The 16,219-nt window shown below is 31.9% G+C and overlaps 3 protein-coding genes across 3 annotated transcripts; 2 read left to right on the top strand and 1 right to left on the bottom strand.

Moving 5' to 3' along the window:
- Positions 1-3,795: 3,795 nt before the first annotated feature.
- Positions 3,796-7,464, bottom strand: LOC101498145 (ATP-dependent Clp protease proteolytic subunit 3, chloroplastic). The gene is made up of 5 exons (XM_004492927.4): positions 7,078-7,464; positions 6,576-6,690; positions 5,939-6,114; positions 4,396-4,491; positions 3,796-4,309 (listed from the first exon to the last, which is right to left on the bottom strand). The coding sequence occupies exons 1-5, from the start codon at positions 7,375-7,377 to the stop codon at positions 4,061-4,063; spliced, it is 936 nt and encodes a 311-aa protein (XP_004492984.2). The 5' UTR covers positions 7,378-7,464; the 3' UTR covers positions 3,796-4,060.
- Positions 7,465-9,116: 1,652 nt separating this feature from the next.
- On the top strand, positions 9,117-12,313 carry LOC101497826 (uncharacterized). Its single transcript, XM_004492926.4, has 2 exons — positions 9,117-9,393; positions 11,970-12,313. Exons 1-2 carry the CDS (start codon positions 9,141-9,143, stop codon positions 12,122-12,124), a joined length of 408 nt encoding a protein of 135 aa, XP_004492983.1. The 5' UTR covers positions 9,117-9,140; the 3' UTR covers positions 12,125-12,313.
- A 1,021-nt stretch (positions 12,314-13,334) lies between these two features.
- LOC101497490 (uncharacterized) lies at positions 13,335-15,715 on the top strand. The gene is made up of 7 exons (XM_004492925.4): positions 13,335-13,643; positions 14,044-14,115; positions 14,355-14,404; positions 14,497-14,635; positions 15,042-15,128; positions 15,226-15,312; positions 15,456-15,715. Exons 1-7 carry the CDS (start codon positions 13,527-13,529, stop codon positions 15,531-15,533), a joined length of 630 nt encoding a protein of 209 aa, XP_004492982.1. The 5' UTR covers positions 13,335-13,526; the 3' UTR covers positions 15,534-15,715.
- Positions 15,716-16,219: the final 504 nt, after the last annotated feature.

Raw genomic sequence — 16,219 nt, 5'->3', positions numbered from 1 at the left:
CTTGATTTAGTTCATACTGATGTTTGTATGATGGATAGTAAATCTCTTGGTGGTGCATCATATTTTGTTACTTTTATTGACAACCACTCTAGAAAAGTGTGAGCATTTTCTTTGAAATCTAAAGACTGTGTATTTGGAGTCTTCAAGCATTTTCATGCAAGTGTTGAAAGAGAAAAATGAAGGAAATTGAAATGTGTTCGATTAGATAACGGTGGCGAATATAGAGGTCCATTTGAAGAGTATTGTAGAGAACATTGAATCAGGTTTGAGAAAACAGTTCCAAAGACACCTCAACATAATGGTGTTGTAGAGAGAATGAATCGTACGATTAATGACAAAATCAGATGTATGCTCTCTCATGCAAAATTATCGAAATCCTTTGGGGTGAAGCAATGAAAACTGCAGTGGATTTGATCAATCTTTCTCCTTCTATTCCACTTGATGGTGATGTTCCAAATAGAGTGTGGACAGGGAAAAGATGTCTTTACCGTCATTTGAGAGTTTTTGGTTGCAGATGTTTTGTTCACGTTCCAAGAGATGAGAGGTCCAAGCTTGATAGTAAATCCAATCAGTGTATATTCGTCAGTTATGGTGATGAAGACTTTGGTTATAGATTGTGGGATCCGGTTGACAAGAAAATTATCAAAAGCCGAGATGTAATATTTCTTGAAGACCAGACTATTGAAGATTTTGATAAAGCTGAAAAATAGAAACCAAATTCCAGAAGTTACATTGAAAATATTGTGCCTAATCCCCCTGCAGAAACCTTTGTTGATGGGGGAGATATACAGGTAGATGATGAGAATGTAACTCATCATCATGTGCCTCACCATGATGAGCAGGTTCCAGTTGAGCCACCAGTCGAGTTTGAGTTGAGAAGATCTACTAGAGAACGTCAACCTTCTCAAAGATATCCTCCACATGAGTATGTGATGATCACTGATAGTGGAGAGCTAGAGTATTATCAAGAAGCTATTACAAATGTTGATAAAGAAAAGTGGTTAAAGGCCATGCAAGAAGAGATGAATTCCTTGCATGAGAATCACACATTTGATTTGGTAAAGTTGCCTAATGGTAGAAAAGCACTCAAGAACAAATGGGTATACAAGATAAAGCAAGAAGAGAATAGTTCTCAACTAAGATACAAAGCAAGATTGGTTGTGAAATGTTTTAATGAGAGAAAAGGTATTGACTTTGATGAAATTTTTTCACCTGTGGTGAAGATGTCCTCTATCTGAGTTGTGCTTGGGTTAGCAGCTAGTTTGAACCTAGAAGTTGAGCAACTTGATGTGAAAACTGCATTCCTTCATGGTGATTTGGAGGAAGAGATCTATATGGAGCAACAAGAGGGTTTCAAAGTCAAAGGTAAAGAGCAACTTGTGTGTAAATTGAAGAAAAGCTTGTATGGGCTCAAGCAAGCACCTCGACAATGGTACAAGAAATTTGATTCTTTCATGGAGAAACATGAGTATGGTAAAACTACTTCTGACCATTGTGTGTTTATCAAGAAATTCTCTGATGGTGATTATATTATTCTCTTATTATATGTGGGTGACATGTTGATTGTTGGTCATGACACTAAGAAGATTCAATCTTTAAATAAATATTTGAACAAGTCTTTTGCAATGAAAGACTTAGGTCCTGCAAAGCAAATTTTGGGTATGAGAATTACTCGTGACAGGAAGAATAATAAATTGTGGTTGTCTCAACACAATTATATTGAGAAGGTGTTAGAGAGGTTTAACATGAGCAATTGCAAACCTGTTAGTACCTCAATTACTACTCATTTTAAATTGAATTCTGATAAATGTCCTACAAGTGGGAAAGACAAAGAAGAGATGAAGAAGGTTCCATATGCATCCGCAGTTGGTAGTTTGATGTATGCTATGGTATGCACAAGGCCAGATATTGCTCATGCAGTTGGAGTTGTTAGTCGATTTCTCTCTAATCCTAGTAAAGATCATTGGCAAGCAGTGAAGTAGATTCTCTGATACCTCATAGGCACTTCCAAAGTGTGTTTATGCTATGTAGGTGATGAACCTGTATTGGATGGCTACACAGATGCATATATGGCAGGTGATCTTGATTCTAGAAAATCTACTTCTGGTTATATGATGACTTTTGCAGGGGGAGCTGTGTCTTGGCAATCAAGACTACAAAAGTGTGTTGTTTTGTCCACTACTGAAGTTGAGTACATTGCAGCAACTGAAGCGTCCAAAGAACTCTTGTGGATGAAGAAATTCCTACATGAGTTAGGCCTCAAACAAGACAAGTTTGTGTTATTCTGTGACAGTCAGAGTGCGATCCATCTCAACAAGAATTTGACTTTTCATGCAAAGTCGAAGCATATTTAAGTGTGGTATCATTGGATACGAGATGCACTGAAAATGAAGTCATTTTTAATTGAGAAGATTCATACTGATGAGAATGGTTCAGATATGATGACGAAGACATTGTCTGTGTCGAAGATGATATGTTGTAGAAAGAAAGCTGGCATGGTTGATCAGTACCTTCCCACTTGAGTCGTGAGGGGGAGATTTGTTGGGTGGGTTCACAAAACAAGTGGAACCCACTAGTTTTATTAGTATTAGTATTATTATTAGTATTATTATTATTGAAATTAGAAGAACGAAAGAGAACAGCTGTCAGAGAAGAAAAATAAAGGGTTTGGTTCCGGTGGTGGTAACAGGTGTGCAGCAAACTTGTTTCGTTTGATCTACAAATTTAGTATGTCATTTCTACCAATGAGTTTGTTATTTTAATATACAGCGAGTAGTTTTATCTTATCTGAGAGTTACTTTGGCATACCCATAGTGAAAGGTTGTTATTGTTTATTAGGAAGACTGACCCATTAATTATTATAGTGGAAGTTTTTACTAAACTAGGTCCCGTGGTTTTTATTCTCTCAATTTGAGGGAAGTTTTCCACGTTAAAAATTGCATTTTTCTCATATTTAATTTTCTACCCATTATTTTTGCTCAGTGGTATTTTCGGTTTGGCTATTTATCTACAGGAAAAAATATTCCGCATTATTGAGATAGTTATCGCTACCCAACAATAATTAACATACTGTTATTCAAAAGACAATTAGTTAAAAAATAAAATATCACATTCATATTTTAAGCACTCCAATTGTAAGTTTAACTTTGTTTTATGTTTTAAATATATTAGACTAATAAATTTCACTTATGTATAATTAATGTGTTCGCTTTATATTTTTATAGTTGATAATTTTTTTCATTTTCATTTTAACTTCTATTTTGCATTCACCACCTCATGATAAATAAACACTTTCATTATGAAAACAAGATTTGCAACTATAAAAACTTGATATTTTGTTGTTCAGGTTTCAAACTATAAAATAGGAGAGAAGGTAACTCTAGAAATACTCTTGAGATTGAGTACCAAATAAGTACCCATCATTTAAAACTCGATCAACAAACTTGACATAAGACATTTGGTTGTGCGGAAAAAGAAAAAATAACAGAATTGATCGTATAGAGAGCAAAAAGAAAATCATATATCTTGTTATTTCAATGTGAATGAATACATTGACCATTTCCTTCTTAGGGTTGCTTTTCAACTACTTGATAAATTGTTGCTAGGCCTAATCCAAGCTGTTGCTAACAAAAGTACTTTTTTTTTTTGTATGCTTCCAGAATCATGTGGTAGGATAGTTCAACCTGAGAAGTGGAGAGAGGTCTATGTGGATGGATGGGAATTAACAAGAAGGATGTGTGGTAGAAACTTCCATTTTAAATGGAGGAAAGCATTCATAAAACTTCATTCAGAACATAGGAGAAAATATATTCATTAGGGAAGCTAACACTTGAAGCATACAATATATGTTTTGATATCTAATATACTACAGTCTGGATTTACATGAAATGTAACTACTATCTATGATGACAAATGGAAATATCCCTTTAATACTTGTTGAAGGTCATCATCATGAACAAGTTAAAACAAAATAAATCTGTTGGAGTATGAAATCAATGCAATCCTTGTTTGTCCCATAATTCATACAGCTTTTGGTGTTTCCTCTTGTCCACATCCTTTATCATTCACTTCCTTGAGTTCCTTTCAATCCATTCTGTGATAACTCATACTCTGAGGGCAAATTTTTCTTACCTTTTGAGCTTCCTTTAATTTCCCATAGGTTCCTTATCTGAGTTTTTGGAGGTGGTGTTGTATCTCCAATCGGAGCAACTAACCCCAGTTTTCCATCATCAATAACATCATCAATCAAACCATATTCCTTCGCTTCCCATGGATTCATAAAATTATCACGATCCGTGTCCAATTCAATCTGTATGACGAGGATAAAGTAAATTAAATTGGTGGAAAATATTGTATCATTTTGGACAACATACTAATTAGACATTTATATCTAACCTGCTCTTCAGGCTTTCCTGTAATTCTTGATAGTATCTTGTTTATCTTAACCTTGTGATATACCATTTCTCTTGCACGAATGCTCATTTCGGTAGCCTGTAATCACATTTCACTGTTTAGTATTGTGTCCCTGTTTCGTTAAACAGCTTAATTAAGCACTTATAGCATAAGAGTTTATCACAGAAGTGTGAATGTATAAGCTATTCCTATAATGGAAGATAAAATAAAGTCAAACTGTTATGATAAAGAATCCTATAAAGTTTATGGAAATAAGTTTAAAGCAATTTATGAATAAGATGTTTCCATAAGTTCTGTCAAACAGTCTCACAAGTGTTTATGCTAATAGATAAGTTCAAATAAGTAAATTCAAATAGACCTATTTAATTGAATTGTTTTGCTCAGAGCTACCAAGGTAAAAACTATTGTACAACCTAACATCCAAAAGAAAGCATCATATACATATTAGTAATCAAACGAAACATTATGAATTAATACTAGATGGCCTAAACAGCTCCAGGTTAAATACTTCTATATATACTCACTGCAAAAAAAAAATGGTATATCAAACATGCACCACTCTTAACGCAATCTACATGAAGAAAGACATGCATCACATGAGAGCTTTGTAGGAGCAAGATCTTCCCTTTCTTTTAGAGGGAGCTACTATCCCTTCTAAGGTCGAAGAGGTGAACCGTTTGATGCAGCAGTTAAATGACAGCTATGTCAGTTAGTTAGTTTACCTTTATCCAAGTCCTCTATAAAAAGGACTACTGTATTTTCTAGACATGTGCCACATTTTCAGGTCCAGTTTCACAGAAACAGCTCTAAGATTCTCACTGAACTTTTCTTTCTATCCTTTTACTTAACTTTCTCACTTGTTTGATTTCTAATAGTAATAAGCACAAACTACCTAATTACTGTTAATTAGGTTGAGCAATTAGTGAGGACTAAAATTGGGGAGAACCAAACAGAATGGCAAGGAAACTGTATTGGGAGAGATTGATCTGGATCTCTCAAACGTTAAGGAATTATACATACTTTCAATACATCCACCATGCTCTTAGTGTTGTACACCCATTGGAACATGATTGGAATTAGTGTTCAATGAAACTCATTCTTTTCAATGCATCTTCTGAACCAATGACCCACAATTACAACAGACAAAAAGAAATTAGTTGTTTGTTCCGAATGCCAAATGGCTAATTAGCGTGTTTGGAAAGTTTGAGTTATAAATAGTTCTCATTTAGTAGATAGAGTAAGCAAAAAAGTAGTTTGGTTATTATTAACATAAATACAAATCAACTTATTTCAACTAATCTGGTTATTAGCATATTTAAGCTACAGATTTGAAGCAATCATGCAAGGGTTTATGACGAGAGATTCTTTCACTCATTTCATGTTGGAATTGAGTTAACAGGTACTCGCAATTAAAGAAAATCTTAAAGCTTCCATCCCATGAAAAAAACAATCTATGACAAACTTCAGACTGATTATTACTTGATTGTAAAAATCAAAACCGGGGGATATAAGTGGACAGACTTACTTTTCCACCGGCAGATCCGAGTGGTTGATGGATCATAACTCTGGAATTTGGCATACAATACCTCTTCCCTTTTGTACCAGCAGCAAGGAGAAACGCGCCCATGGATGCTGCAAGCCCAAGGCAAACTGTTGACACATCTGCCTTGCATAACTTCATGGCATCATAAATTCCCATTCCTACATGGAATGATAAACAAAATAATAGCAATTAGCAGAAGACAGATGTGTTTCAGATTCATTACACTGAAAAACTCGCCAACTTCACTAATACTGAGTTCCTTCCTAATACTCACCAACTCAATTAATTTGTTCTCTTATAGATAGAACCTTTCAAAAGCTAAAATGGGAATCAAATTTTCACAAATCTGAATTAGCTTGTGAATCAAAGTGATCAACAATTACTTGTTTTATTCAGGTAAAATAAAATAGGGTATAACACATACCAACAACTAAGTTACCACAATCAGCGATTCACTAAACTAATGTGTGTTATTAAAGCCTGAAAGCTTGTGTATGGTATTAAGTGAACATCTCCGAGGAATCAATCAACACGAGCTCAAGATTCAAGTAAATCCATAAGTCAAGTGCAGATAAGAACAAAGGAGTTAACAGCATTAAGTAAAACTTTGTTTACATACCAGCAGTAACAGAACCACCGGGTGAATTTATAAACAACTTGATATCTTTCTCAGGATCATCGGCATCCAAAAACAAAAGCTGACTAATGACAAAATCTGCAGTCATATCATCCACCTGCTCAGACAAAGAAATTCACAAACACACTATCAGATACTATCTATTCGGTTGCATTTCATTTTCCCTCTTTGTTGTTTCATTTCTTTGACCATACTAACCTCTTTGACCAAAATGAAACCACATAAACAACCATACAAATATCCCAAAATCAACAACATATCAAACACCTTTTGAGCAATTCAACAATATTATCATATTAATTAATTCTTCTCTCTTTTTATAACCTTTTTCCCCCAAATTGTGGGCATGCTATTAGACTGAACCCACATGAACAAGGTTGTAAATTTCCAAAAATAGACCCTAAAAAAGACAAAGGGTACTCTTAAAATATGAAAGTAACATAAAAAGAAAAAGATTCATAGAGAGAGAGAGAGAGAGATAAACCTGAGAACCCAAGAAGACAATCCTTTGACGGAGAAGCATGTTAGTAGTGTCGAGTTCTTCAAATTTGGGAAGCCATGCGGAAGCAGTTGATGAAGATAAATCATGGGAAACGAGCCAGTTGGAGGATAAAGTGGGTTTGATTGAATTAACGATGAAAAGAGGTTTGTTTGTTGTTTTTGTGTGTTTGGTTGAAACTTTGAAGGTTGGAATTTGAGAGTGGAAAATGTTGTTGTTATGATTCAATGGCTTCTTCAACTTGAAGCTCAGTGGCATACATGTTGAGGCTAAACTCACTTCCATTTTCTTCTTCTGGTTTAGCCTTCCTTTGATTTTGGTAACTACTAACCAATGGGGGGTGAGTCACCCTTTTTGTTTTATGTCAATATCAACGTAAATGGGCTTAGATTTGTGACTCAAAATTTATAACCAGAGGCCCAATTGTTCAAACCTTTTGGTGGAAAATTGTTATTCACACCCCTTTAGAGCGGACATTGAACATATATGCTCAACGGTTTAAAGTTCAGAGGTTCAACCCAAGTTGGATTGAGATAGGACCGGTAATGAATAAATACATATATTTTTTTTTAATATGATATATAAACAATAATAAATAAATAAATTACACAATATTTATAGTTTTTTCAACATTAAAAATTAAATTCCATATAAAATGTCATAGATATTATTTTGCAAATATATAAACATAAACTGAGTCACATCATTGTGCTTTATCAATTTAAATAATTAAAACAAATGTCATTTATGACTCCTAATTATAACTTTATATTTATAGTTTTTTTTGTTATATATTGATAGTAGATGTTCTAAATCGATGACTATGTGGAAAATGGTGAGGACATTTGGTTCTAAATATAAGTCTGTTTGCGTTTTTTGAAAAAGTTAGAGAAGAGGAATAACAAGAATGTTTGTTTTCTTACATGATAGTTGTTTAACGTATCTTCCAAGTCCCAAGTTCATTTTGTTAAATTCCTTCCAAAAATAAAGTTTTTTCTAAAAAAAAAAATTAATGAGATAAAAACAACTACTTTTTGGCTTTTAAACAAACAAAACAAAATGGAAAAATAGTTGGGCTAGAGAATTCGATATACCGCCAAATATTTTTAATTTTTCTATAAATTATTTAATTTAATATCTGATTTAGTGTCACGTTGGATTATAGAAATCAGAAGATAAAGATCTGACTTCTAATTCAACTGATTGGAACTAATCAATCCAATCTAATTTTTATTACCTTAATTCTACTTCTATCACTATTTTTTTTTAATGGTCTTACTACCTTTTTTGACTAGTTATACACTTAGATAGATAAATGTCGCTTTTGTTGATTTTTGTTGTATTAATAAATCAAATTATTGTAAATAAAAGAAAAAAATAATTTTATTATATTATTTTTATTAACTATTTCTTATAAAATTATATTAATTATTTATATATTTTAAATATCATAAATATAAAATATAATATAATAATTTAAAAGTAATGTAAAGGGTATTTTTTTTAAAATTTTGCTATTGTTAAACAATGGGGAGAAAGAAGGGGTGTCATGAGTTGAAGCCCATGAAAAAAATGTATTAATTAATACACACACCAAAGCCAATTAATAAAGTAAAAAATATATACTCATGTATTAATTAATAAATGTAACCTGAAAGTAGAAAGAAAAGAATTTACACACACCAAAGCCAATTAATAAATTTGTTATTTTCCATTAAATTATTATTTTTAATTATATTCTTATTTATTTATTTAACTTAAATTAATCATTAATTATTATTTTTTATCTATTTTTTTTCTAAACTGAAAATATTATTGATAAAATAATAATGAATGTTACATTAAAAACGATAAATTAATACAAAAAAGTATATTGCATATATATAACAACTAAAAAGAAACCAATAAAATAATTATTACATTAATTAAAAAATTAAAAAAAATGACATAATGATAAATAATTTTTTCATTACAAGAAAAATCAATCATTGAATCCATTCTTACTTATATTTAATTACTTGAAATATCTTATGCATTGAATTCTTGTTATGTCTGTTTCCATGGCTCTTTGGTTTTGTCACAATCCTCTTCTTCATCTTCACGGGAACAAAACCCCCATTGCTATTCAATCTCAAACCAACATAAATTGCACGCATTTCTTGCTACAATTCTCATCTATTCGGTGTTTCTCAAGTTTCAACCACAGCATCAATCTCAGAACTTGCAAGAACTGCAAAACCCAATTCGACCCTTCCCTCAACAACCCTCTTTCCTGTCGATTTCACACTGCCCATTATGGAGGTACGCTAACCCCACGCCACACATTTTCCTATGCATTTATGTCTTAATCCATGTGATTTAAATTTTCCATCTTCACGACAGCAATATTTTGATACATGAATAATTGAATATTATCAAATTGTGGTTCTTAGGTTTTTGATGTATTTAGTTACAAAGGAAATGATGAAACCCAAGTCTGCTAAGTAGTGTGATATACTTAAGATAATTAGTCTAACTAGTTAGTGTTACTAATGTTTATCTAATATGTTAGACGGATGTGAGCACAGTTTTAAATTGTGGTTGCGATTATGCTTCGAACTATTATACTGCGCTAAAATGAGTGTAAATATGGCTGATATGACTTCAATTATGGGTGTGCTGTTGTTGCAGAAATCTCTAAAACCATTTTATTGCAGTTGTGAACTGCAATTTAGAACCATGGGCATGCGGGTAATTTTTGTTTTTGTTTTTATGAGAAGCCGACCAAGATCTATCCATCAATTCAGTTGGTAACTTTTGACATGAAATATATATGTAGCACAGGCACTTCATATTGATGATGGTGTCTAATGTGTCACGTATTAGTGTCTGTGTGGTGTCGAGTTTATGTATTAGGGCTTCATAGAAAATATTTCCTTTAAAAGCTTTCAGTGTCTTGATGAAACCTGGTCGAAGAATCCACATTATATATTACCTTGGAGTAGTCTACGTTGATGAGACAAAGGTTGTTAAATTATCAAGTTTCATTTGTTATGGCTGCTGAAGTTGAGTAATGGTGAGCATGTGGTAATTGCTTGCTTTAGACATTATACTAAGTCTAGTGTTAACTGTTGAACTTATGATGTGAAAAATGAATAAGAGAAGGTAAAAGTAACTACTGAATTATCAAATGACGGCTGGTCTTTCCTGTATACAAATTTTCTCGACTTTCTTCATGTGAATGTGTCGTGTAGTAAGAGTATCTGGTATTCGATTTTATTGAACCCCTAGCGAAAATATCATATTATTGTGTCCTGATTAAGTGAAATTTACTTTCAGACCTAGCCGACAAAAAGTATGGCTAAACGAGTTATTTATTTTCAAACTTGACATTGAAGGAAGGGTGGTACATGGTTCACAATGCACGGCAGCTTTGATGTTATATCTGGGATTACATTTGGAATTCTCAATTCTTTTCAATTGATCAAGTTTTTTGAAGTAGTGATAGTTTTATTTTTGGATAGGCAAATATCAGTTGTTAGTATGTTGTGTTATTAGTGTTAGTAGCCAAGGTTTGATCTATGAACCTCATTCTCAAACTCTTTCTAGTGTCCCAACTCAACCACTTGAGCTACGCCTTGGGGATTTGAAGTATGATAGTTGAGGCTTGAGAGGTATAGAAGGGCTTCCTTCCACTCAGTACATTGGTTATCATGGGGCATGTATGGCTTTCTTCTAAACCTTTTCAAAGCTATCTCAATGTCTTTCTTCACTCACTTTTTTCTTGGAAATTAGGTTCCTTGAGTCTTGATTACTATTTTTTCCTTACTTCTCTTCTATGGTAGGAACTTAGTGGAAATAGCTTTCATCATTATGTAGGACAATAAGTATTACATTAAGTTTTAAGAATACTTGATTAATGGTTGAGACACTTAGTATGAAACTTGTTCAAAAATATAAATATCAGGCCTTTTTGACTAACGAGCTATGCACATAGCCTTTGGATGTTTCTCATGTATTAGATGTAAATTTAGTCGACTATCTGATTAGTTTGAAATGGAATAAACATCATATACACGACATTAACTCTGAGGGGAAGGAGGGAGAAAAATCTTATGAAGAGCTTATGCTGACAAAGCTCAAAAGAGTATTTTTAAAATCTTATGTGATTTCACTCTTAAATTGTGTTTACAGTAGCTACAAATGGCAACACATAACATGGATTCTTTTACTTGTATAGAGCCATAGCATTGGTTTCAATAAAGTTTAGGTAAACAAAAGGATCTACTATGAAAGGTTAAGAACTCAAGCTTGAGTGTGGGATGATGCAATTACAAGGATCCAAACCATTGACCTCTAAGCTTTTATTAATAATCTTAATCTGTTTTAAATATATTTTTTGTCCTTGCAAATATGTGCTTTTTTTGTTTGATTTTTGTCCTTGTAAATAATTTTATTTTGTTTTTAGTCCTTGTTCTGTTGTTTTAGTCCCTGCAAAATTGATTTTTATTGAAATTGGTCTGTAATTCCTTTTATCGCTAATAATTGAGGGACTAAAGTCAAATATTATATAAATTGCAAGGACTTATTTCAATAAAACTACTTTTACAGAGACTAAAACAAAAAAGCAAGGACCAAACAAAAATATTTGCAAGGACTAAAATCAAACAAAAATATTTGCACGGACCAAAATCAAACAAAAAAACTTATAGGGATTAAAAGAACAAAAAAAACGTATAATTACGGGACCCAATCATATATTTAAGCTTTTTATTTTGTCCAATCAATTACATTGAAGAAATTTTGTGAACTTTGATATCTATATACTCATCTGCATTACTACTTAGATATATAAATTGGCAATGATTGCACTTTCTTTCTATTTTCCTCAACCACAGGAGAAACTAAGAGAAAGTTTGAGAGTGTGTATGAAGGGGGCACTATGAACACTCCTGATTCTGGCAAAGTCTTTCAGTATTGGCATTGTTGCGGATCTGAAGATCCATTTGATCCTGGTTGCACCGCAGCTCCTCACTCCTCGTACGATGATTGATGTAGATGTTATTCATCATACATGAACCCGTGGTTAACTTTTTCTATTTAGGATTCTTTGTACTAAATATAGTTTCTGACCTCTTGTAAAAATTTATTGATTCAGTTGTTTCCGAAAACATGTTTGCATTGACAAAAGCATGACAATATGAACAACGCTTTATAAATATGAGACCAATATTTAAGGATATTATTATTTATTAGGGAAAATTACAATAACCTCTCTTGAGGATTTGGTAAAATGGCAGTCACACCCCTCCATTTTTTAACAGAACACAACCCTCTCTTACTTTACTTTTTGGTTGACAAACACGTCCCTTTCAATTTAACATTCTTTGTCCTTCGTTAAAAATTAATCACAACTCATTTTTTAACAAGACACAAAGCTAAGAGAATATAACACATTAACCACTTTTAGGTTGTTGAAATGTTTCTAACATTAGAGCCCCCTAATATGATTATTGTTATTATTTTTTATCTGTGAGTTCTCCACTGAAACACATTCACACCAAAAAAAAAACCGTGACAAAAGAAGAAGAAATAGTGATTAACCATAAAAATTAATGGCCCCAAAATTTTAACTTTCAAAAGTGAAAATAATTATGACAAACTGAAAAAAGAATAAGACTGAATTTATCTAACAGTAGTAGAAAATAATGTGTTGCATAGTTATTATATATTTTGTATAGATTAGGAGGGAAAAAAGAAAAAAGAAACAATAGTAGAAAATAATGTGAGTCATAGTCGATAGAAGAAGAAATTGGCTAAAACATAAACTCGCTGAAATATTTTGTCCAAAGCAAATAAACTAATAATTTATAAATTGATAATTGATATTGTTTTTATTTACTTAAACGTTGTTTCTTTGAAACATGATTCGCCAAGACAAGCAAAATAAAAGGGGAAGCTCTTGAAGTTTGGTATTTGAAGGACGGTTATGACCACAACATTTGGACAACCCATTCATTTGGTTAAAAAAAATGAAATTCCAATGCAATGTTCATCATAACAGAACTTCCAAGATTCATATACTTTGTTTATAATTAACTATTTGTGTTTGAATTTCATATTGCTAAACACTATACCTTCCTTGAGTAATTGGAAGTTCCTTTCTTCCCTTACCTTTTTGAAACGTACTTCCTTAGCCAAACACAAAACAAAAAGCAACTACTTATAATAATAATTATAAATAAAAAAGGAAACAACACCGTTTCTATGATGAAATTAATTCATGTTTTAGTTGTAATTTCTTATAAAATTATTTCCTAGTGCTGAAGGTTTTGAGATTAGTTTAGTTTTGTTGATTAATCAGCTACATATATACTAAATCTAAAGAAAGTTATTGCAACAAATTACAGCTCTATAGTCCAACAATGTTGATGTGATTTTTTTTTATATAATAAATGGATAGACAAATTGAGTCATATTCACCTAATACATTAGTACAATGTCGAATATGTCACGACGAAGATGAAGATTCAAACATGGATACACCTTGTTCTTGTAGTGGCACCTTGAAGGCAAGAAATCCCTTGCTCTATTTTTTTACTATACACAAAATTATTTATTATCAAAGATAAAGATCGATACAGATTGAAAAAGTTCCGATGAGACATTTTCTTTTACTAGTTTGTCAAATTTATTTGTATGGCTTTTTAATTTAATATAGTCTCATTTTTTTTCTTGAGGCAATTATATAATCTAGAATAATATAGGCAATTATATAGTCTATAATTGCTCAACATTTTGATATAGTAGTCAATTCAGATTAAATTCATGGGTTAATGTTAAAAATCTGATAGTTAACTTTTTCATGCATGATGCATGTGCGGTTAACTCGAATATGCATAATGCAATGTTACTAATGTGTTAATAATTTATTTTGACTCTATTACTTAATTTACTTTTGATATTTTGTAGTATGCACATCGAATATGTGTTCAAAGATGGTGCAATGAGAAAGGTGATACTACTTGTGAGATTTGCCAACAGGTTTGTACTTTGTAAATGTGTCTTTTGTTTAATAGTTTAACCTTTGAAATTACTCACAGAAGACATATTAAGACTATTCTTGAAATTTTAGTACACTAAAAGACTATAATATATCGTCTTATACATTTAATAATTAAAATAAATAGTTATTTACTCTTAATATCATCAGAAGTTATTCAAATTTGTGAGAAAATGGTTAATTTTCTTCCCCTTAATTTATTTGAGTGTGTCAATTGCAGCAACTTAAGGGATATATTGCTCCTCCACTAGCTCCTTTATTCCATTATGGGTAACAGTTATTCATCAGTTAGTTATATTCAAAATCCTCCTTTTCATATTAATTTCCTTTTCTGTGGATCATAGAAGATTGTTATCTTTCAGAGGCAATTGGGACATTCCAAGAATTGGTTTTAATAATCATCACTTCATAGCATTGTTTCCTGATAATCATGAATTCGACTTTGAATATTCAGCACCCTCTACAACCAGTATCATGTTGTTCCGCATTGTTTCCATTGTGGTAAATTCAGTTTGCCTCCTTTTAATCCATGTTTTACACACAGATTTCACACATTCACGTAGTTAGTATTTAAAGTAGTTGGATCAAGATCGAACAATTTTGACGTTGAGTTTGCCTTTAAAGCCGATTGATTGAACTTAAAATCGGAGTCATCAAATCTTAATTTAACGGCTCTAGGCACTAATTACGTAAAAGTTAATTAGAATCTGGAACCATTAGATGAAGATCTACTTTGATTTTGAGATTACTTTTAAAGATAATTCACCAAACTTAATTGTCCAATCTTGATTCAATGGCTTTGAAATGCTGATTGCATGAATGCATGAAAAAGGTTTGATTGTTAATGTTGTGTGATCATTCTTACAAAAAGGTTGTTTTCATATATATATATATATATATATTGCAGTTTATTGTTCTGCTTGTTTTACGGCACACACTTCCAATCATGATTATACTCGATGGAGTAGGAGAGTATTCTTTAACAGTGCTTATGGTAAGAGAATAAAGGTACATTCATGATGAAAACAGTTGACAACCTTTTTTTGATATATGCATCAGTCCAAATTTTTTATTTCTTGAATGTACTGAAGTTGCTAGGGTGTGGAATCACTGGAATAATTGTACCAGTTTATATAATGGTAAAAGCTATTACTGCTATCCAACAACTTCAACACCAGGTTAATGAACTCAATTTTTGTCCTTAAACATTTGTATAGAACACATGCTTTTGTTTTCAACAAACTGATAACAATTCCTTGTTCATATTGTACTATAGTTTTAGTATTTTAATGCAAGGTAAATATTTTATATTTCTCTGCAGGGTCATAATTCCCTCATGCAATCACATGAGGAAACTGACATGGGGCAGTCTCAGCTGCGAGTCATCCATATTGAGTGATTCCATTGTCTACTACTGATGAAAAAAACGGATGTAGCAGAATTTATGAGGAAATTGGTGTAGTTCCTTGTCTGAAAAATTGAATCTGTAAACTAGATGTTATTGTTCACAATTATATTAACACAATTCCTTGTTAATGGGAAATATCAAAAGCTCTAACAAATTATCCTTGTTAATACTTCTATCTGACCCAATATAAATCATTGGATGAATTCAACAGTATCTTCAGCCTTAAATTAATCCTTAAAATAATCAAACGACCAGTTCGCACTTCATATAATCCTTTTGGAGAACATTATTCCTGATATTAAGCGGAAACAGTACTGTGCGAGATTATGTCGTACTTCCAATTTCAGCAAAGAGTAACATAAGTTTCTAAACAAAAATAACACATTAGAAAAATATAATAAATAGAAGAGTCAAATAAGTGTATTCTCTGTAATATCTCACTATTTTGTTGAGTTTTACAAAAAAAATTCATAACTTCTAATCCCTTAAAAAAAATTATTTTCATTTTAGACCCTGATTTTAAACTAACTGTTGTTATCCTTTGTATAGAACATATTTAAAAAATTTAACCAAAGGATGAGCAAGGTAGATAACAACGTGAATAAGAGACAATATATCTCTCGAAAGAAAACATAAAAACAATATACCTTATCAAAAGAAGTTGGGAAGATGTATAA

The sequence above is a fragment of the Cicer arietinum genome, chromosome 3 (assembly GCF_000331145.2).
Source record: "Cicer arietinum cultivar CDC Frontier isolate Library 1 chromosome 3, Cicar.CDCFrontier_v2.0, whole genome shotgun sequence".
Lineage (NCBI taxonomy): Eukaryota > Viridiplantae > Streptophyta > Magnoliopsida > Fabales > Fabaceae > Cicer > Cicer arietinum.
The sequence above is the reverse complement of the archived record's forward strand: the minus strand, read 5'-3'. Positions and strand labels throughout refer to the sequence as shown.